At 38.4% G+C, this 23,887-nt stretch overlaps 1 protein-coding gene across 11 annotated transcripts in view; it reads left to right on the top strand.

Moving 5' to 3' along the window:
• Window positions 1-22,954, top strand: part of LOC123877366 — an 80,454-nt gene extending 57,500 nt beyond the window's left edge. The window contains exons 2-10 of one of the 11 annotated variants that reach the window (XM_045924053.1): window positions 6,682-6,785; window positions 7,056-7,144; window positions 8,255-8,385; window positions 12,861-12,896; window positions 13,188-13,226; window positions 13,572-13,607; window positions 14,935-15,051; window positions 18,429-19,601; window positions 21,603-22,954. In XM_045924053.1, the coding sequence (XP_045780009.1) occupies window positions 6,715-6,785; window positions 7,056-7,144; window positions 8,255-8,385; window positions 12,861-12,896; window positions 13,188-13,226; window positions 13,572-13,607; window positions 14,935-15,051; window positions 18,429-19,601; window positions 21,603-21,764 (1,854 nt within the window). In that variant the 5' untranslated portion in view covers window positions 6,682-6,714 and the 3' untranslated portion in view covers window positions 21,765-22,954. Of the gene's footprint in view, window positions 1-6,681; window positions 6,786-7,055; window positions 7,145-8,254; window positions 8,386-12,860; window positions 12,897-13,187; window positions 13,227-13,571; window positions 13,608-14,934; window positions 15,052-18,428; window positions 19,602-21,602 lie in introns of those variants that run through there. The other 10 variants (XM_045924054.1, XM_045924055.1, XM_045924060.1 and 7 more) reach the window with 10 other exon arrangements.
• The last annotated feature ends 933 nt before the right edge of the window (window positions 22,955-23,887 follow it).

Genomic DNA, 23,887 nt, shown 5'->3' with positions numbered 1-23,887 from the left:
TACCTAGCAATAGTCCCAAGATGTTCCGGGTGACGTAGAAGGACAGGCTCTGTTATTAAGTACTATTCCTAAAAGTGAAGCATAACACTGAGTTATAATAATTTTTTTTGTGAAAAGCTCTATGAATGCCCAAAGGAACCCTCTACCAGTACCTAACTTTCTATGTGATTAAAAAGAACGAGCCCCGACCCGCAGCAATGAAGAATATAATATAAGCACAGAATAAACCGGTTAACCTCTCAAACTCTCACCGAAGAGTTCCGTAGGTAACGCACGATATTCTCTCCAGCCGCGCCGCGCGGCAGTGACGTACGTACGCGCGTCGCGGCTGGAGAGAATATCGTGCGAGGCGCCGACGCGACGCGCAGTTCAGCTGCAGTTCAGTTCCAGTGCTTGGGCACCTTATGACATTGCAACCTGCCACACGATTCCAGGTCAATGGGAAGTAGGTACCCTATAGGTTTTGATTTTCTTGACGGATTCTGACAGACACAGCAGACAGACAGACCGACAGACATGTCGAGAGACAACAAAGTGATCCTATTAGGGTTCCTTTTTTCTCTGGAGATACGAAACCCTAAAAAAGATTTTGCACAGAACGATTACTATCTGACCTCTGAAACCGGTTAAAGGTCAATCGAGTGTAGTACGCACTTATATAACTTTTCAGTTAGTTTGAAAACTCTACAGTACTACATTGTACTCACAGGTTAAGGCTTGGTCAGACACAACGCGTGACACACTGAATAAAACGATTGTCTATTGTTCTTGGTTTTCACAAGTCGGTATAAGTAAAGTAAATGATTGTGTTGTTCGCTACGATTGGTCCAACAGGCACGCACATTTACATACAACGACATAACCACAATTAGTAAAGTTAATATCAAGTTACAATTTTATTTGCTACCACGTAGCGCGGCGCCGCCGCGCGTCGCGGCTGAAGACAATATCGCGCAGCGCGCTGCCGCGACGCGCAGTTCACTTGCAGTTCAGTTCGAGTGCGTGGGCACCTTAAAGGTGTCCACACACCACAACTGCACTGCAGCGGAACTGCGCGTCGCGTCAGCGCCCCGCACGATATTCTCCCCAGCCGCGACGCGCGGCAATGACGTACGCGTGTTGTTGTGCGTGGACACCTTAAGCCAGCGAGCGTAGTGTTGGGCGCCCTCCAGCAAGATGGACCCACGCGACGATATAAAAAGGCTGGCGGGAAGTGACTGGATGAGGAAGGTTGAAAGTCAGGTGTAATGGTGCTCATTAAGGAAGGCATGCCCAGCAGTGGACATCCACACTCCACAGGCTGATGACGACGTGGACATTAATTTGTCCTTAGATTATAAACATGTTACCGTCGTCACGCGTTGTGTTTCTCCAAGTCTTTAAGATGAAAATGTGATGAAATCTACCCGCATACAAGTTCTTAATATTTTCGAAATAAGGGCTATATTCGTCATAAAAAAGAACTTACCTATGTTACACTTAAGTTAGTACTTTAATTAAGTTAGTCGCCCACTGCGCATGTGTCAAGTCGAGTGGGTGAGTGGTGGGTCAAGTGAACTCTCCTACCGGCAGTCTCGCTACTGACTCACGCCGCGTAATTACTAATCTAATTACTAAACAGTGCCAGTGGTACCATATCCATTGCAAGTAAGGTTCCATGTTAATTTTTTTTTTTGGTTTCGGCGATTTGTGTGCGTGTGTGTGAATGTTTTGTGTAAAAGTGTAATTACTAATTAATATGAATTAATTATGTTTTTAAGTGATGTAGTTTTATTGGGTTGGTATACTTACCTCTTTTAATTGGTATCTAATTAGTAATTCTGACCAAGGTGATGCGAATTTTCCTATGTGCTATAGCAAATACGCTGTGTTAACCAGCGGTTAAGACTTCCGGAGGTCCGGAGTTCGATTTCGGGCACGTATGTACTTATTTCTAAACTTTCTGAGTTATGATATGAAGTACGTTTAACAATGTTAAATATTGCTTTAATAGTGTAGGTTTCATCGATAGGAAACCGACATACTTGAGAGTTCTTCGTAATGTTCTGAAACCACTGCCACCAAGTGTGGGGGTGGTGGACTATTGCCCAAACCCTTCTCATTTTGAGAGGAGATCCTTGCTCAGTAGTGCGCTGGTAATGCGTGTAAATAATGATGGTAAATAATACTTAATCCATACTTATCTATAACTTTTTGGAAATCCTGTGAGAACTTTTCGATTTGTTGAAGTAAAATTTTGATTTGATGAAATAGACTTGACGACTTTGGTACAGTGATTGCATACCGGAGATGGACATAGGCTACTTTATATCCTGGAAAATCAAAGAGTTTCCACGAGATTTTTATTTCACCTAAAGTTACGCGGATCAAGTCGCGGGTGTAATTCAATAAAACTAGACTAAAACTGACTGCCTAACTGCCTGTTAGATTGTGTGCCTAGAAAGTCTAGAAACTGTTGGAATCGTTGAAATAAAACATTATTTTGATAATCGAACAGACCGATGAATGAAAAAACGGCTCGCTAACTGTATTCCTATATAAAAGTGTGGATCACTAAACTAAAAATATTTTTTAACCCCCGATGAACCGATTTTAATTTTGTTTTATTTTTGTTTGAAAGGTGGCTTGATGGAGAGTGTTCTTAGCTAAAATCCAAGAAAATCGGTTCAGCCGTTTGAAAGTTATCAGCTCTTTTCTAGTTACTGTAACCTTCACTTGTCGTGGGTGTTATAAATTTTTAATTTACACTTGTCTCTTCTTTCTTCTTTTCCTGTATATATCACGTGTGTAGATTGGTACATACATATCACACATAACTTCGAAAAGTTAAAGGTGCGTGTCTGGGATCGAATCCGGGACCTCTCTACTAGAAGGCCGACGTCGTCAACACTCAACACCCCCGACAAGTGAAGGTTACAGTAACTAGAAAAGAGCTGATAACTTTCAAACGGCTGAACCGATTTTCTTAGATTATAGCTAAGAACACTCTCGATCAAGCCACCTTTCAAACAAAAAAACTAAATTAAAATCGGTTCATTAGTTTAGGAGCTACGATGCCACAGACAGATACACAGATACACACCCCGTTTGGGTCGGGGGTTAAAAAACTATCACCGCTTCAAATTTTATATACGGAAAACTAAAAACACTTTTCTTTCTTTCCTGCATGTAGAATGTAGACACGTTTCCCGGGGCGTTATGTAAAGTGGGCGTGCGGGCGATCTCATTGTTACAGTCACGTCCCATATGCGTTATCTCGGGGACTGGAAAGGTGGCTGGCTCTTCGAGTATAGCTACATTTTCTGTTGAAAATCTTCTTAGGCGCAGAATCTGGGCAGACTGGTCGTGGGCTGTGGCTCGCCTGACATTTCTAGACACATGTGTTTAATGAGATTTCCATCATTACCAGCAATCCATCGCTGATTCACTATTGACTGATAAGGTGGCTGGCTCTTCGAGTAGTACTTATACAATTTTCTTCTTAGGCCTAGAATCTTGGTAGCAGCGGCGGACTAACAACTCTGAGGTCTGAGGCGACTTAAAAAAATGAGGCCCCCGTCCTCTTTAACCGATTTTAATTTAGTTTTTTCTTGTTTGAAAGGTGGCTCGATCGAGAGTGTTCTTAGCTATAATCCAAGAAAATCGGTTCAGCCGTTTTAAAGTTATCAGCTCTTGTCTAGTGTTACTGTAACCTTCACTTGTCGGGGGTGTTATAAATTTTTAATTTACACTCGTGAAAGCTTGAATTGGCACCATGTTGTGGTTAAAGAATTTTATTCTCAAAAGAAATTATACAAATTTCACTTAATGAGAAATTACAGTAATAAACTTAATATAAGCAAATTTTATCTTTCGGCACAGCGGTAAGAAACAACACAATCGTAAAATAGTAGCGGGTAAGGTAGTCTAATATCTAATAATGTACCCGGCAATGCTCTTACACATTGCGCGAGCCGATTCAGATATTTTTAATCACAAAATCCTTAAGTTATAGTCCTAATGTTACTAGCTTTATCTCCCTTTAAAAGACAGCAGATGCCTACCTACCATTTCTATTTTGTTATTTAGAATTCTGTATACAATATGAGACTACGCAGCGGCCTGCGACCTATCTATGCTGGAAGAATTTACAATTTTTTCCACGCATCTACCATCTTGCTATCTTATCACGTGTACCACCACGTGGTAGATAAGTCCTACCTCATCGTGCACGACTAGCTTGCAACACATGTACAGATTATAAACTACCGTATTGTATACTTACTTTATTCATAAGGAGGTTATGATAGGTCAGCTTATATTACTTTTTAGCGCCTTTTTGTATCTGCATTTTAAGTTTTCTTTTTTTAACCTGTTATTTGACATGGGACATTTCAATTTTAGTATATATTAACTTTAATATTATTATGTAGATGTTCATTCATAATTTTAAGATATATTGTATTGTGATGTGATTGATGTAGTGATCAAATAAAAAAAGTTTTCTTTCTTTCTTTCTTTCTTTCATTTGTGTTTTATGGTGCAATAAAGTATATACATATATACATAATTCTACGCAGTATAGGTCAGTTTCTCAGTCGAAAAGTTCTTGAAAGACCCTCATCACTCAAAAGTAAAAAGTACTAAAGTCTCTGAAAGATAAATTCCCTCATCACTTAAAAGAGTCAAAAGTAAAAAGTACTTACTGAAAATAGTCTCTGAAAGATAATTCTTTCGTATTTTCCTATTTACTTATAGCAAAAACTAAAAACACACAAAAAATATCAATACCTAGTTAAAAAGGTATTTTCTAAATTGAAACTATCTAAGCCCTTTACATCTATAAAAAAAAAATCCACTGACAAATAGGTTATTAAAAAACTTGGACGTTTCCTTTTGGTTCCATAATGGTACAAGAAATATTAAACTTTTTATTTTCACGTCAGCCATTTAGATTTTTTTATTATTTGTCGTTAGAGCGGCAATAGAAATACACATTTATGTGAAAATTTCAACTCTCTACCTATTACGATTCACGAGATACAGCCCCCTGACAGACAGACGGACAGACGGACGGACCGCGGAGGCTCAGTAATAGGGTCCCGTAGGAACCTTCGGGTACGGAACCAAAAAAAATAATCTTTTTATTGCGCCATATTCCATAAACAACTTAAAGAAATCTGTTTCTTACCAAATTCTTAGCTTGGGTGAGATCTAAAGCAAGTTAGGAATCTATAGCATCTTTAGAGAGCTCTCATAACCGTGTGAACTCAAGAACAAGCCTACCTAACATACGAAAGTAGGTCAAGTTATTACCTGCATTTCAACTAAAGACCTGGTAATACAAAGAGCTCTTCTTCGTGAAAACGAGCTACCCAATTTCTTACGATTTCGGGAGCGTACTGCCTAGTTGGGTCCAAGAATTCCATAAACAGCAATTCTCTGCTTCTTTTTCTTCTTTCTTCCTGGGGGTTTTCCGCATTTAGAAGTAGCCGTCCGTTGTAAGTGAGACCTCTAATGCAATTCCGCGTCGGATTACTCCAGTCAGGCGAAATCACTTCAAAATCCAACAGGCCGCCCAAAGCAGCGAGGGCGTAGTAGCTACAGTACCAGGCAGAAAATATTTCACATCGAAAAAAATGAGATAACATTTTCGTAAAGCTTTGTCTCTTTCGTTGAGACCGACACGTCACACAGGTATGAGTGACAGAGACGACGCGCTACGCAGTCGAAATCTCTTTCTAATCTTTTTCTAAAGTTCGATGCAATACCTACATAATATTACCGCGAGGTTCGAGCCTCACATGAGGAAAATTTTGTAAATAAAAAAGATTTCGCGGCATCTCTAATCTTCATATTAAACTTATTTAAGGAAGTTTCATCGTTAGTTCTCCGCAAGGAAATCCTACGCGTGCGTCGTACTTAATATAGAGTATCGCTTATGCATTTCTGAAGACTGCGATTTTTCATCTTGTAAGTAAGCTAATCGCGTTGATCGCGTACCTAATTGTAGCGCGACGCTTTCGTCGCGTAGGTATTGTCTTTCCAAGTCTTTATTCTAAAACTTTGCGACCTTGACACAAGAAGAGCTGATAGCTACCCTTCTTTTTACGTTTGAAGGTGGGCACTTAAATCTGCTTCAGTGGATTATCTTCGTTCGAGAATTTGGGATTAACTCAGGTTTAACAAACTTGTCAAATACCTACTAAGTAGTAACATCTCTTTTGTCAGTACTACGGATTCTAAGGTCTGTTTGTTGATGAAGTATTTCATTTGAGAAAAGCTGATGTCTTTTGAAGAAATATTCCTTGCGTGCTTTCAAAGATTGCTTGAGAGTAATTCCGATCTTCTGACCGAAGTGACTTTCATATGTCATGAAAATGTTCGCCAAATTAGCTGATTTGAGGTCACAAGTTTAGTTTTATTTCAACCGCACGTAAGAGTACCTACGTTATATATACGGGCATTTTTTATACACCTTAAATGTATTGTGTAACGTGCTTGAATTTTGATGGTTAGTTTGCAGAACAAATTGTTCTTTCTCCATCAACGGTGTCCAGTCTCAATCAAGACTTGAAAATTATTATTAGGGTAGGTAATTAATTACCTAGGGTACCTACTATCAGTGTAGAATGTTTCTTTATATATTTTATTTGACGGTTTTGTACCGTTTTTATTAAGGTTTCATGTTTATATTTGCAGGTGTTGATCGACGCATGGAGGCAGAGCGGCACCATGTCGGGGATGACGGGCGCCAGCATGCTGCGCACGCGCAGGAAAGATGTCAACGTCAAACCCAACCGCAAGTACGTGTATACTTCAGTTTTGCAGGTGTTTAACTGACCAGCGGTGAAATGCAGCCAGTATTCTTGGCAACATTCCACGCGGGCATGATTACTACGGCGGCACTAATTACTTAGTTAAAACATAAAAACAACCTTTAAATTTTACTGTAACATTTCCAAAAAAGGACTTTGTCCTCAATTTTAAATAGGTAAGACCCTGCGCCCGAATGCCCTGCACCATAGGTAAAGGTAAAGGCCCGGCATTGTTAAAAATGATCATAAAATTTGCAGGTTGGACCGCAAGTCCTCGCGGGGCATGCTCTACGAGAACGAGGAGCTGCGTCTGCGCACCATCAACATCAACGCCGAAGTTGAAAGAGGTATTTGTTTACTTTTTTACCATTCTCTACCTCGTAAGTCGAACCCAACAACGAAGCCTGTTCTCCACCGTGTGATAAGCACAGTAGATGCTAGAGTCAAATCAAAAATTTAAGCCTCGATAGCTCAACGGTTGAGGAGCCGACTGAATTCCGAAAGGTCGGCAGTTCAACCCCCACCCGTTGCACTATTGTCGTACCCACTCCTGGCACAAGCTTTACGCTTAATTGGAGGGGAAAGGGGAGTATTAGTTATGACCAGCATGGCTAATATTCTTTAAAAAAATCTGGTGCGACGTGCAATACGCGATATGCACTGCCCACCTTTCAACTGCTATCTAAACATGCAGGAAAAGTCACCATAAGGTCACCAAGAAGCAATACGCACCCCACAACGCAGCACCACATAAATCCCCCAAAACATACTAGACCCACTTTTCCCTCCACACCGGAGCATCCTCAGGAAATGTAACCCTTACGCTCCGGTTACAGGCTTCGTCTTGCCTACGCAGTTAAAATTGCACAGTCACAGAGCACTGCGCAGTCCAATCTTTAGCAGCTTTTGCAACTGCGCGGGATACCGTCTCGCCGTCCACACGCACGCACGGGCTCTCTCCGTCACTTTCTCCATACAATCGTAGTCCCAATTTCATTTGAATATTAAGCAACCAAAGTCCATGAAATTTTGCAGAAATATTCTAGAAACTAATATCTGTGCCTCTGGTGTTTTAGATTTTTTTGAAAAATATGTAGTTTTCAAATTACAGGGGTTCAAAGATTTGTATGTGAATTTTTAAGACCGCGTAACTTTGAAACCGAATATTTTAACGGAAATCTGGAAAACCACAGGCATAGATATTAGTTCCCGGAACGTTTCTACAAAATTCCATTGAGTATGATTGGTTCGTGTTCCAATGAGAGACGAACTACGTTTGTATGGAGCGAGTGACGGAGAGACCCCTCTTAACTGCCCAAACTGACTTGTGCAGGTAAGCTTTCATGTAAGACGGAGCGTGTAACCGGAGCTTTACAATGCACAACTGCAAATTACAGATCGTACTTACTATACAAAGTCGCAGTTGTTATCGAATAAAAAAGTTTCTTGGTTTCCAGGGCAGTCCGACATAAAAAAGCTCAAGCGGGAGAACGAACAGCTCAAACGGGAAATTTCAGCGCTTCGCTACGAGTATGACAAACTGGACCGAATGCTGCGCGAGCGCCGCTCCTCACCCGAACACTCGGACGTACGTTTTTACATTTTATATTGAAGTGCTTTTCTTTGGGAGTTCGTCTGTGTTGGCGTTTGCTGGCGCGCGTGCGCTGCCTTTTTGGAGTGTTTTTTTTTTTTTTGGTAAAAGTGGCCGGTTTTTGTGTTTCACTGGTGTTTTTTGGTGGTGGAACTGACTGGACGACGCGCGTGTGTCGGCGAGCGCCGGCACAGACGAAATCCATACTTAAATACTTTCCCTAACTTGTAAATAACTACAAACTTGACATTGGCTAATCTTTGTAAAGCCAGATGAGAGAATAAAAAAAAAATTCTTTACCTACTTACAGTTGCGATTTGAAACTTGATGAAATGAAAAAGCGAAACTAATTGGCGGCGGACATTACATTATGCCCTTTCCGCGGATAGCGCTCTCTCTCTTACGTAATCCCATACAAATGATAGAGCCAAATAGAGAGAACGCTACAGTAACTACATTCCGCGTATAAGTTAGTACGAGTATAGCGCTCTCTCTCTTACGTAATCCCATACAAATGTTAGAGCCAAATAGAGAGAACGCTACAGTAACTACATTCCGCGTATAAGTTAGTACGAGTATAGCGCTCTCTCTCTTACGTAATCCCATACAAATGTTAGAGCCAAATAGAGAGAACGCTACAGTAACTACATTCCGCGTATAAGTTAGTACGAGTATAGCGCTCTCTCTCTTACGCAATCCCATACAAATGATAGAGCCAAATAGAGAGAACGCTACAGTAACTACATTCCGCGTATAAGTTAGTACGAGTATAGCGCTCTCTCTCTTACGTAATCCCATACAAATGATAGAGCCAAATAGAGAGAACGCTACAGTAACTACATTCCGCGTATAAGTTAGTACGAGTATAGCGCTCTCTCTCTTACGTAATCCCATACAAATGATAGAGCCAAATAGAGAGAACGCTACAGTAACTACATTCCGCGTATAAGTTAGTACGAGTATAGCGCTCTCTCTCTCTTACGTAATCCCATACAAATGATAGAGCCAAATAGAGAGAACGCTACAGTAACTACATTCCGCGTATAAGTTAGTACGAGTATAGCGCTCTCTCTCTTACGTAATCCCATACAAATGTTAGAGCCAAATAGAGAGAACGCTACAGTAACTACATTCCGCGTATAAGTTAGTACGAGTATAGCGCTCTCTCTCTTACGTAATCCCATACAAATGATAGAGCCAAATAGAGAGAACGCTACAGTAACTACATTCCGCGTATAAGTTAGTACGAGTATAGCGCTCTCTCTCTTACGTAATCCCATACAAATGATAGAGCCAAATAGAGAGAACGCTACAGTAACTACATTCCGCGTATAAGTTAGTACGAGTATAGCGCTCTCTCTCTTACGTAATCCCATACAAATGATAGAGCCAAATAGAGAGAACGCTACAGTAACTACATTCCGCGTATAAGTTAGTACGAGTATAGCGCTCTCTCTCTTACGTAATCCCATACAAATGATAGAGCCAAATAGAGAGAACGCTACAGTAACTACATTCCGCGTATAAGTTAGTACGAGTATAGCGCTCTCTCTCTTACGTAATCCCATACAAATGTTAGAGCCAAATAGAGAGAACGCTACAGTAACTACATTCCGCGTATAAGTTAGTACGAGAATAGCGCTCTCTCTCTTACGTAATCCCATACAAATGTTAGAGCCAAATAGAGAGAACGCTACAGTAACTACATTCCGCGTATAAGTTAGTACGAGTATAGCGCTCTCTCTCTTACGTAATCCCATACAAATGATAGAGCCAAACAGAGACAGCGCTATGTAACTTCATTCTGCGTATAAGTTAGTATAGCGCTCTCTCAGTTACGTAATCCCATACAAATGATAGAGCCAAACAGAGAGAGCGCTATACGAACTTTATTGCGCGGATAGGGTATAGCTGTGAAGCGCGCTCAGGGTAAATCTGTCATTCAGGAATAAGGAAGGTGTTTATCGCCGGGCTGATGATTTGCTAAGCATTTAATAACAAAAGCCCATGAATCATGTTACGAAATACCTACGAAAAAACTTTTTTCCCGACCTATAGGTACCTATTATTAAAAGCAAAGTAAATATTTAACAATAAAACGATCAATAAGTGCAAAAATTATATATTTAAGTACCTAATGTAAGTTTTGGCCTTCTTTCTTATTCATTTTATTTTACCAAAAAGTTAATTAATCAATTATTCGTAACGGACTAGGGTTAAAAACATCGTCGAATGGATAAATAGCTTTATGCGAACAATTGACATCCACAAAGAGATGAAAAAGTTCAAGTCTTTGTGCCACTTCATGAATTTTCGAGTACAAAATCGTTGATATGTATGGTTTAGTATGGTCTATGAATAAACTGTACAGATTCTTACAGTTTTCCAATAATAAGTATATCTTTGAAGAATAATAATTGATATCAGTGTTTTCGAGCCATAGACTTACACGGTTTTCGCTACAGTCGAGCGCTCTCTCATCAACATCACAAATATAAATATTTTCCAAACTTTGACATTTGCTTAAAGCTTCAAATAAAACGTTGTAATCCGCACACTTTATAATTTCAAGTTTTTTAAACAACAGGCCTGTTCCATTGCATTTGATAAAGGTATCATATTATAATCACGGAAATTGATACTTGGTTTATTATTATAAATATCTAATGTCACAATCCTTTTGCAATTGGTAAACAGGTCTAATATGAAATCCTTTTCGACATATACATTACTTATTCTTAGATAATTTATGTTTCTTAGTCTATCCCACTCATCGAATTTTTATCTACATAGAACAGCCTGTATAGTGAATAAGTCCGGTAACGAGCTGGCTAACATCGCCTCGGTGCCGAGCGCCACAAATACCTACCTAATGTTCGTGCGCTGTGCAACCGAGTAGGTACCCTTCCTTGCATAATATAATATTATCTTATACCGACATAATTTTGTATTGAGTGTACTGAGTAGTCTTACCCGTATATCATTCAGTTAATTTTTAGAGGAATGTGCAGCGCCCAGACAAGTCGCCAAGACTTCAGGGCGCTAAGAATTCAATGTAAATAGTTTTAGAATATTGTAAATACAATAAATAAATAAATAAATAAACTGAGAGTTACAGATCTTATCACTTCATACTTTCTACAATAATTGGTAAAAGTAACTTTTTCCGGATTATGTTACAAATTTTTTCAAAACCATTACATTTATCTAAGCAATACCAGTTTGTAGAAACATTTATTATGTTACTTTGTAACATATTGTAATGCATGCAGATGTATATCGGAAAGCAGTCTTTATACTCTTCTAGAATGCTTTTAAAAAAATTCTCATCAAATATATTGGTACTTTTATGCCAAGCATGAAAAATCGCATTATCTTGTATTAAAACGCTATCTGGCAGAACATTTTTCACTTTCACTGTTACAATAGGGAGAAAACAGCATGTCTCTGAGAAAAAATGTTTGAATATAGATGAAACATATATGACAATCGTCTTGGAATACATCATAAAAATATACTCTACTTTATTAAAATCTATATTTAAGAGTTCCAGCATCACAATTGCGAAATAAGTAACGTAGGTCGTCGAGAAGTTCATGTTCGTTAATTCTTCTGAATCATCGAAGCGATAATAATATCTTCTTTTAAAATATTTCTCTGTATCCTTAACGTCTACTTTTAAATGTTCTATTCGAGGAAGTTCATTCAAAAACAGCAGTGGAAAATGCGAATCCTCAAAGTTAAAAACTATGAAACGCACATGTATGAATTATTGTTCAATAAATACTTGCTTAGCACAGTCCCACTTTTCACGAAATATATAATAACATTCTGTTGGGCATTTGAAAAAAATCATACTTATATTTCTCAAAGTTTTCGGACATATTTTCTCAAGGTCAGATAAATAGATGTTTGTGAATGTAACATCCAATGTGATAAGATTTTCGAAATTTTTCATATAGGGCTGAAGGGTCTCTGCTGTCATATCAGGCACGCCACTCAAATTTAACTCAAGAACATATTTAGCTACATCTAAAAATAGATCTAGTTGTAGACTATGAATAGTTGCCAAGGTGCTTCGGGATAAATCAACATTTACAAAATTACTTGGTAGAAAGTGATCCCTAACTTTTAAACTAGTATTGTATAAATTAACTTTTGATTTCGTGTCTAAATAATTTATCACTATTGTCCAAATTTCAGGTGGTAGTTTTGTTAGACTCATTGCGTTATTGTTTGTATAAATTAGGTACTTGAACACTATTACGCTACGCTACTCTAGGAACTGACAATCAATGACAGTTACAATACCAAACATCACAATTTTTTAATTCCCAAAAAAAGTTGGGAGGTTCATTAAAAATATTCTTTGCACTAAGTAGGTCTAAAGTAGGTACACATATATTTTTTTGTTAAATATATCTACTTACTGTTTATTTTATTTTTGTTTTCCTGCATGCTGCACAATATAGTCTCAAGGAGATCCTTACGATTCTGAATACCATAATGTAAGTAATTTATCTATTGGTGTGCTTAAAAACATGTCTACTTATATACTTACTTTTCCATTGAGATACTTTGATCTTTAATTAGTTTTCAGTCAGACCTATTTCCTTTCTTTACATCTAAATACTAAAGTTACTGGTCACATTATCCACTGTGTAAAACTGTATATATCCGTATTATTATAAAAATTAATACAAGTTTTAAAATTCAGTATCCATAGAACCTACCTTGCACCATTCCATATTAAATAGAAATATTTAAAGGATAACTTGATTTTGCATGCAACCTTATAGTCTAACCCTGATGCTTACGGCGTTGAAGATTTGCATATTGTAAGTTAAATAATACTATTTACGTTTTTCATATTTGTTGGCTGCGCTTTTGTTTTATACCCACTTATTGTTATTTATATTTTCTTTATTCTTTTTCCTTCGCTCAAATGTTCTGTTTATTGTGTCTATTATTCTCAATTGTAAAAGTTTTTCTGTAACTTTAAGGTGCATATTAAACAAAAAAAAAATAAACTCCTAACATCTTTGTTTTTTTTTTTGGCTCGTATTAGTAGCTTAATATTTTCTTATTTAAATCTCTTATTTAAATTAAAATTTATATTATGAAGGTTATTTTATAATTCCTTTAATACTATGTTTTATACTTTTGCATGAATCGTACTGTAGCAGCCGCCTGAACCGTATGCCGACGAAGACCACAGTGTGAGTGTCAGTAACTATTGCATCTGGGCTTGCTCATCATCATCATCACAAAAAATTCAATGACTCTGACTATTTTTTCTTTGAATGTATTATTTCCTCTCATTTCCAGTCAATCGTGTCGTCTTTATCAACGACAGAACTATAGAAATTACATGTACTTCATGGCCATGACACAAAATGATCTTTTGGAATTTTTTTTGAAACTCAAATTAAGTTCTCAAATACTTAAGCAAAATGGTCTTTTGGTTTTTTTTTGGAATTAAACCCTAATCAAGTTAATTATTCTCAAATATAACACCAAATCTACAAATCAGTATATAAGTAACTACTTAATTCACCTAGCTGCAATAGGTGAATTAAGTCAATAAAGTAGTATACTTGATTCACTTAGGTGACCCAGGTTAATCGAGTCTACGGCACCTTATTAAATTTTCCCTTGTTCATCACGTAAGTACCTATGTTTTTCATCACCTATGTCTTTAATATCACCTCTTCATTTATCGGCATGGTGTTAACACCCCATATCTCGTCTCATAGTTTAATCTCTCATCTCTTCAGTGATAGTTTTGTCTCTTTTGTTATTTGTTTTATTTATTGTTTTAAAATATTTTTATAAAAGTTCCCGAATATTATACCTACCTATCTTGCAAACCTGTAGGTACATCTTGTAAAAATGCGATAGTATCTAATAGATAATATTATAAATATCCTACAAAGTCGGAACCAGTGGTCAACCCTGCACCACTACCCATAACTTATACCTTGTGCAGGTACATTTTGTAACATAATATTATAGTATTATTTTTTATGTTACTTTTTTCTTGGTGATTGGCCTGTAGGTGCTAGTTTTTAATAGGAATCTAAAATGTAGCGGACGGAAGGCTTTTAACTTTTTAACCCTAATTGTTAGATGATAACGCACAGTTTCTTATAACGGAATAACGGAATTGAAACTTTCAATATTGAATGATAAAGCATAGTTTTAATAGATAGGGCAGCCCGCCAGGGTATGTCTCCATGATAAAATATAGTTCCGATTTGTAAAACAGAACACCAGGATAGGCCTATGAATGGTAAATGAAATACAACTTTAATGTTAGGTGATAAACCGCAGTTTTAAATGACAGGACAGCGTGTATTTATTGCACATTATTCAAATGACGTTAGGGTAGGCCTATGGTAAATTAAATTGAACTTTTTTAGGTGATAAATTACAGTATTTAAACAGGGTCAGAGTGTTCCGCATTATTTAAAAGTCAGGGCAAGCCTTATGGTTAATGAAAATGAACTTTAATGTTAGGTGATAAAGCACAGTTTCAATTGGCAGGACAGCGTGTCAGTGTGCAGCGCGTGCCCCGAGTGCGCGAGCGCCGACGGGTCTGTCCGCGCTGTTGCCTTTCATGATCTGAGCGTCGTGCCTGAGGAAGGAGAGCAAGAGAATAAGGTAATATATAGGGACATAAAATTAAAAAAAAAAGGTGTAAGGTGTCGTGGGTCACTTGACAGAAGGGAAGCTTCTGACGCATTGCATATGCTATCTTACCTACTTATATAGAAATACTTACTACAATCCTTACTGAAGAGACTTGCAGCTGAACTTTTAAGACTAAGTTTAGTTATGCTAGTCACATGCCTATGTCTACACTATCATATTATCATAACTAGCTGATGCCCGCAGCTTCGCCCGCGTGGATTGGTCAGATCCCCTGCAGCATCAGGATCGAGGAGTTGGAATCCAAATTTTTTATGAAACAATGTCGCAAAGTTCCTCTATCGATTAAAAAAGAAACGACGCAAATCGGTTCAGAAATCTCGGATATTTCGGTGTACATAGGTAGAAAAACACAACTCCCTTTTTGAAAGTCGGTTAAAAAAGTAGCCTATGTTACTCCCTGGTCAATTCTCTACTTGTCTGTGAAAATCCCGTCAAAATCGGTTCAGCCGTTCCGAAGATTAGCCTTTTCAAACAGACAGACAGACAGATAGACAGACAAAAATTTTAAAAACGTGTGATTCAGTTATGGTATCGTTCAAATAACCATATGATCTTAATATGCGGTAGTTATTTCGAAATTACAGACAGACACTCCAATTTTATTTATTAGTTAGTAAGTATAGATATTAAGCGTTGTACTGTCTCGTTCACTTGTAATGATATGGACTGCATAGCCAATGAGATGGGTTTCGTTACTGCATTCGTTTTCATCACTTTTTGCGAGTTTGGTTTCAGAGCCAAACGCTAAGGACCTTCACTTCAAAAGTTCGCTTTACTAGAAAATAAAATCCATACTTATTAATATTATATATAAATGCGAAAGTGGGTCTGTCTGTCTGTCTGTCTGCTACCTTTTCACGGCCCAGCAGTTTAACCGATTCTGATGAAATTTGGTACAGGGTTAGCTTATATCCCGGGGACGGACATAGGCATTTTTTATCCCGGAAAATCAAAGAGTTCCCACGGGGTTCCCAAAAACCGTTCCGCTTAACCGATTTGTATGAAAGGTACCGAGGTAGCTTGCGTCCCTGACATAGGCAACTTTTTATCCCGGAAAATCAAACAGTTCTCACGGGACCTTTAAAAACCTAAATCCACGCGGACGAAGCCGCGGGCATCCTCTAGTTCAAAATAAAATGAAATAAAATTTCTAAGGTTCTTTACCTCGAGAGCACGTTAACGATTATGCTAGACAAGCATCCCTGTCCCCTGACTCTCAAAGGTGTAATTATCATCATCCGCCCTTACTCACTGTTACGATAAAGACGTCATTCATCAAAACTCTATGAGTTACAAATCACAATAGAGTAGTATCTACAACCCAAAACACTCGTAAACTTCTGCTTAGGAAAAACAAACGAAAATCTTCAAAATGAGTGCATCGTACCAATGATAGACTGTTTGACGTACTAATCCACACTTTAGTGGCCATTACGCACCCAAAATAGATCCATTAGCGAGATCTAAACTGCAGAAAATAGTTCAAAGCCAATAAAATATCAATCCCGATTTCCCGATGAACGGAAAGGTCCGCCCAATTTTCGTCTTCGACTGGAGAAATCCGAGTCAAGGGCGGCCATGAGAGAATTGTGGCACCTAAAACTAAAGAAATTATAAATAAACTCAGTCGAGTCTCGTCGGTTGTGACGACCGCACTGTGTGTGATTACCGATTACCGTGTTATGTTTTCAACCCGTCAAAGGATATAATGATGGTTTGTTTATGTCTTTACCTATCCAGCTTTTGATGTCTTGGTGCTTCTCAAGTTCTCACTGGTTGGCTAAAAACTGTGATTTACGTCTTGTGGGAGTTTTATTTTTGTTTGTCTTTGTTTTGTCTGTTCAATAATTTTTGACTGCTCTCGAAATTCTGTTACGTTTTTATCTTTAAAGGTGTTCTACGCTTCATCTTTTGTCGATTTGGCAAGGTGGAATCTAGTTTTATGTTTGTGATATGTAATTTTTACAATTTCCTGTTATTTTGTAAATATTTCTTCAATTAACTCGTGCAATTTCTGTACTTAGTAGATTTTTCTTCAGATCGCTTTTATTGTTCGACTGTATTTATTTTTGATATCCTTTCCACTACAACTTTTGCATATAAATGTGTGTGTGTCTGTTATTTTTCACAGCTCAACCGCTAAACCAATCTTGATGGAATTTTGCCCAAAGATAGCTTGTATTCTGGAGCTTGCAAAGGATACCTACTTAGTTATAATAAGGAGTTAGCCGATATGTTTATAATATTCAAAACCAACCTATTGCATCATCTCTTAATTAAAAATTTTGTTGGTTACTTAGGGCGAATTGTTTATAATTCATTGCAACGCGTGCGGAAATGTGACGCACGTCGCGTGCCCAAAACCATATTAACGTGACAAATTCGTCGAGGTGACGCTGCGCCTAAATCTGACACGACCACCCAAAAGCAGGACCGGATCGCGCATTCCTGTACCTACATCAATACTTAATATTATAAATGCGAAAGTGTGTGTCTGTCTGTCTGTCTATCTGTCTGTCTGCTACCTTTTCACGGCTCAACAGTTTAACCGATTCTGACGTTTGGTACAGGGTTAGCTTATATCCCGGGGATGGACATAGGTTCCTTTTGTCCCGGAAAATCAAATAGTTCCCACGGGGTTCCTAAAAACCCATCCGCTTAACCGATTTGTATGAAATTTGGTAAAGAGGTAGCTTGTAGCTCTGTAATTGACATAGGCAACTTTTTATCCCGGAAAATCTAACAATTCCCGCGGGATCTTTAAAAACCTAAATCCACGCGGACAAAGTCGCGGGCATCTTCTAGTAATACATATATCATGCTTAACCCATTGCCGGCTCACTACAGAGCACGGGTCCCCTCTCAGAGTGAGTGGGCTGTAGTCTACCATGAATTCTCGAAATACTTTCATGATACATAGTTTTCGATGCATATTTAATCATAGACTGGAGGTACAGAAGGGGTACAAGAGGGTTTAGCATAACCAAAGGTCCAAGGGCTGCGACCCGATTGTGCTTAAATTCTTTTGTAACGATTAAAAAAAAGTGAATCAATTAAGATAGCTAAACGAATTATGCGTGATACAAATAAGTATTTGATTTTAAAGTTATTATTCATGATTTTAAATGTGTTGCACTGTACAGTAATTGCACTTTGTAAATAAATATGATGCGTGCCTCCAAATCACTGCATGCATAATGCAAATATCATAATGAATCGTCAAATATTTTTGTGTACAATAAAATCGCACGTAATTTTAACTACTATCGTGATATTTGTCATTGAGGGAGATCATACTGAGCTATAAAATGGATTTATCGTTTCAGAGTGGTGCTGCTACGCCGTGTACGTGTGACGAGTGCCAAAAAGATGCTAAAGCGACCGAGGAGAACGATCAGACAAGTAGTAAGGACGCAATAACAATCAAAGAAGCTATACGACCGACGAACAATGCTCACGCTCAGCCAAATATGACGGACAATGGCTCTGATCGAACTGTCGACGTTCTTGTACATGACGCTCCGAATGTGCCAAGATTTTTTCAATCCGTGACGTCCCAACCTTTCCAGGTCATACCACCTTCGCCAGGCTTCGTCATCGCTCCCTACCAACCTCCACGCTTCCATACAGGGGGAAACGTAGAAGATTTGCTGGGAGACGTCCAACCGAGCACGGTCCAGACCACTTACATTCAACAAAACTCCATATTCATGTGCAACACCAAAAACGTTGTCCAAAAAAAGTGCTGCTGTCAAAACTCAACGAGTCGCGACTCGAATTCTAAGACTGAAAACAAAGAGCAAACGCCAAAATGTTACGTCACAGAAAAGAATATAGAACTAACATACGACTATCCAAGAACGACACCCATTCCAAGTAGCCCTAGTCAAAAATCGGGAGAGGAGGTCCAATCGACGACCACCGAAGTAGCCAGCACGGTTGTGTTCGTAGAAAAGAAGATGCCTACCAAACCAAAGAAATTCGATTTCTTCTTTCGCTCCAGATCAGCCCCAGTCGGTGACAATGAGGAACCTATTTACGCAACAGTGAATAAACTACCAAAGAAATTAAGAAGAATGGAACTGGCTACTTTAGAAAAGGAGGTGGCGTACAGAAATGGCGAGCATGATTCCTCATCTCGTACGGAGATAACCTTGAAAACAGATTCTGAATCTCAAGTCCCGCCACCAGATGATGATACGAGTCGATCAGAACGGGATAAATCTACGATACCCCAACGCCCAGAATCTCCTAAAGCTAAGAAACGGAAGCGGTTTTCGCTGACGTTTAAAAAACGGGAGAGAAAAAGAAAGGACAAGAAAGCGGAAGCGAAGAATGGAGTGAAGAATGGGATACCCGTTCAAGTGGAGAGCGATAATGAAAGGCTGATTGAGGAGCAGGACCAGAAGCACAAACACTGCACAAGGCACCGACCTGCGCCGCGGAGCAACATGTCATCTTCGAGTTATGGCCCGCGATACAAGCGGGATAGCTATCAGGTACTATTTTAGAGAGTGACCTGCGAAGATATAATCTTGTCGCTCATACATTGTACCTGGGTATAATGTGTGAGTGAGAGGACATGATTAGCATTGATCACCGTTTAAGATTCGTTGTTTTATTGGCGCAGGTCATTTTATAAACTGACCGCACGGTACCGCAAGAGCCGAAAGCAAGGCGTTTTTCAGTACACAAAATTCGATTGTCGTCGGCTGCAATGGCTCATGACATTTTGAATATTGAAAAATGTAATACCTAGGGTACGGCTTGCCTCAAAATACAGGGTCTAACCAGAATGCTAGCAAAAACTTAGCGTTATTATTATACTACGTACCGTAACACAATCCAATGCCAATATTATTTTTTAAATTATCTTGTAGTTTTAGTGATTTAGTATTTTTCAAACCCGGATTGTAGGTATAGCGTGCAAAACTCGGGTCATTGCCCCACCTACGATGGGGCAATGACTTCGAGTGACTTATTGACAGAACTTCGTTGACCTCTAGCGTCAGTAAGATGTTTTATTTGCAATATTATATTGTGAACTTAAAAAATACTTTTTTGTAGTTTTTTTATGGTTTCTTATCAGTAATCAAAAGTATTAGGTATCACTTGTCTTCGTTATTGCGAGCGTTCTGGTTACATTCTATATGTGCGATCAGTTTTAGAGTTCACCATGCAAGGTTAGGGTAGTCCCACGCGTTTTTACGCCTATTCTTAATTTAAAGTGACACGGATGAGGAGTGTAACCACTGGAACAATCACTGGATCAATGATCCAAGACACGATCAAGACATGACCAAGACACTACCAAGACAAGATCAAGACAAAACTAAGGCACGACCAAGACACGACTGAGACAAGACTAAGCATACCTACCTACCTACAATACCTACTTATTGAATAACTTTTCCTAGATCATCGATCATTATTTTCACGCTATTTTCAGTTAGTCAACCTATTTCATGTAAAAAATTAAAAAAACTGCTACACAACGCTCATTTATGAAATGTTTGTGACCATTTACATTATAGTTTATTTGTAATTATATGTATATGTATTATAGTATACTCACATTTAATTTGTATTATTATTAGCGCTTCCTTACACCACAATACACCATCAATTCGTTTAGTCTCTGTTTGAAGTTGAAGAAGAATGTAGAATTTCGTTTATTATCTTTAAAATAGGGGCAAAAAGACGCGTGTGGTTGCCCTATTTATTTTTAGAAATTAATTCCATTCCGTCTTCTCAAAAATTCGAAGATTGACGCGTAATTTAGACTAGGTTTATCCTAGGTATCTAATAGTGTGTAATTAACTACCTCCCTGGCGCATTCATGGGTTTTTAACTGGGAGGTCCTGGGTTCCATTTCTGACAGAGGCAATTTATAATTTCTAAATTGTCTCTGGTCTAGTCTGGTGGGAGGTTTCTAGTTAGCACCCTACAAAGCCGTGCTGCCAAGCGATTCGGCGTTCCGGTACGATGCCTTGGAGAACCCGATAAGGGGTGCGGTTTTAACAAAACTGTAATACCCCTTCCAAGATACTTAGCTTGCTTCCATCTTAGACTGCATTATAAGTCACTACCAAGTGATCCCTTTTTAATGGAATAAAAAAAGTCGGCTAAAAGCCTAACCTTCGTTCTAATTTCGCTAGATCGTAGGACAAAATATAAATTGATTTTATTATATACTTACCTACATCCTAACTCTTTGAACTTGGCCAAATCCATGTCAAAATGACTGTCATTATTATAATAATTTAAGTAGGTGTAGTTTTCAATACAAAATAACTTTTTAACCGACTTCGAAAAAAGGAGGAGGTTCTCAATTCGTCGGAATCTTTTTTTTAGAGTGCACGATGTCCAATCGTGATAATTTAATCAGTACTTTTCTTAATCTTACCTCTAATATACTTATGATGTATCAAGGTATCATAGTCAGTAATTGTCTTACCTACTTAATACATAGAAAAACTAATACCAAACTTTTTTTCTAGGAAATGACAACGTCTCATTCTGAGCACGAACGGACCAACAGTGTGTGTTCTTCTGTGAACTCTCTCGGCTCAGCCTGTACACACAAATCCAGAAAACTGTCTGTAGCACCACAAGACGGCTCGATACCTTGGTGTGGATGCTGGGGAGCTGGCTGCGTGTGAAGATACCCTCGAATAACTAAATGATATTCTTTTATACCAAAAGTCCAGAAATCTGCTGGCATTATTGCAAGACGGGTCTATACCCTTGTGTTGGGGCTGTGTGAAGAGTCCCCCAAAGACACAAATTAACTATTCTCTTTATACCTACCAAAAATCCAGAAATCTGTTGGCTTTATTGCAAGACGGGTTTATACCCTGGTGTTGAGGCTGTGTGAAGATTCCCCCAAAGATCCAAAACTATTCTTTTTATACCAAAAGTCCAGTAATCTTCTGGCATTATTGCAAGATGGGTCTATACTCTGGTATGGAAGCTGTGTGAAGAGTCTCCCAAAGATCCAAATGAACTATTCTTTTTATACCAAAAGTCCAGAAATCTTCTGGCATTATTGCAAGATGGGTCTATACCTACCCTGGTTTGGAGGCTGTGAGAAGAGTCCCCCAAAGATCCAAATGAACTATTCTTTTTATACCAAAAGTACAGGATTCTGTTGACATTGACCAAGCCCTGGCGTGGATACCTACTCTAGCACCGATGGTGGTGTAAGAAATAACTGAAAACTTGGTAACTAAGTAGGTAATCTTTTTTATCACAAGTTGAGAATTCTTTTAACAGCGCGCAAGATATTGTCTTTGTCTTGTATGGATACTCTGGCACCGATGGTGGTGTGTGAAGATACCTCCGAAGAACTAAATGAAACTTTACCAACCCCCCAAGTCCAGGAATCTGTCGAAAGCACCACGAGATAACTCCATAATCCGATGCTGATGCTAGGGAGCTGCCTATGTGTAGGTACCTATATTCCGTCAAAGAACTAAATTGACTCTTATACCAAAAGTCAAGTTGAAAGAAGTTGTGATAACAAAGGAACTGCAGTGTTGCTGAACGTTAATCAAAGTCAAAGTCAAAGATTGAAGATTGAAACTTTTGTATAACACTCAATACAGATATAGCAATTCTGATCTATAGGTATCCTGGCCTAAAAGTTGGGGACGCAGAATTTGTGTGAACTATTATAAGAACTATTATATTATTATGAACTATTTTTGTACTACAGTGAAGTTTGTGAAGTGTAGTGCGTTTGCGTGCATGTTGAACATGCACTAATTAGGAATTAGGTAGGTAAGTAGGACTCGTTATGAAAATTCGTAAGAAATTTAGAAAATTGTTACAAATTATTAGTATGATTAGGTAAAATGGCATTTATTCAGTTCTGTATCACTCTGAACTAACTCTCATTTGATTTGTTTTTTTTTTTAAAGAATATTAGCCACGCTAAATATGACTAATACTCCCCTTTCCCCTCCAATTAAGCGTAAAGCTTGTGCCAGCCCGGCTAGCATGGGCAGTAGATAAAATTTATATCCCCCGATTATATCCACTGTCATACAAATCAGTGGATATAATCGGGGATATAAATTTTATCTACTGCCCATGCTAGCCGGGCAGGAGTGGGTACGACAATAGTGCAAAGGGTGGGGTTTGAACCACCGACCTTTCGGAATTCAGTCTGTTCCTCAACCGTTGAGCTATCGAGGCTATAACTTCATTATATTATGAAGTTGTACGGGAGCGGGTGCACTCGACCGTACCAAAGAGAGATCTCCAACAGAGCGGTTACATCTCGAAACTTCTTTATAATATTCACAGGATATATGTGCAGATTCCTAACCACATCGTCAGTGCGATTCAGATTTGCAGTTTTTGATTTATCGTGCAAAATGTCGGTAAAATACCGAGTACGGAACCCTCGGCGAGCGAGTTTGGCTCGCACTTGGCCGGTTTTTAGACCACGATTTTTGTTCGGAATGATCTATATCTAGTGCGTAGATAAACAATTAGGATAAAAGTCATTGCTTTTTTTATTAGCAGCGTTCCTCCGCTTATTTTCTACTTTTGTACCAAGCCGTCCTGTTAACTATGTGCCAAAGAAATATCTGATTAGAAACCTAACAGAAATTATACATTTGTAAGCATTTAAGAATACTATAAAGTTATATAACCTTGTTTCTTTCGCAAGTTGTGTCTTCAATAGGTAGAAGTTTTGCAAGACTTTTGGGGATAGGTGTGAAATAGTAGGTATGCCTATTATTATATTTTAAGTGATACATGGATGTAAATAATG

This window comes from Maniola jurtina, chromosome 23 (genome assembly GCF_905333055.1).
Source record: "Maniola jurtina chromosome 23, ilManJurt1.1, whole genome shotgun sequence".
In the NCBI taxonomy this organism is placed as follows: Eukaryota; Metazoa; Arthropoda; class Insecta; order Lepidoptera; family Nymphalidae; genus Maniola; species Maniola jurtina.
Note: the sequence above shows the minus strand (reverse complement) of the source record. Positions and strands in the feature narration are given on the sequence as shown.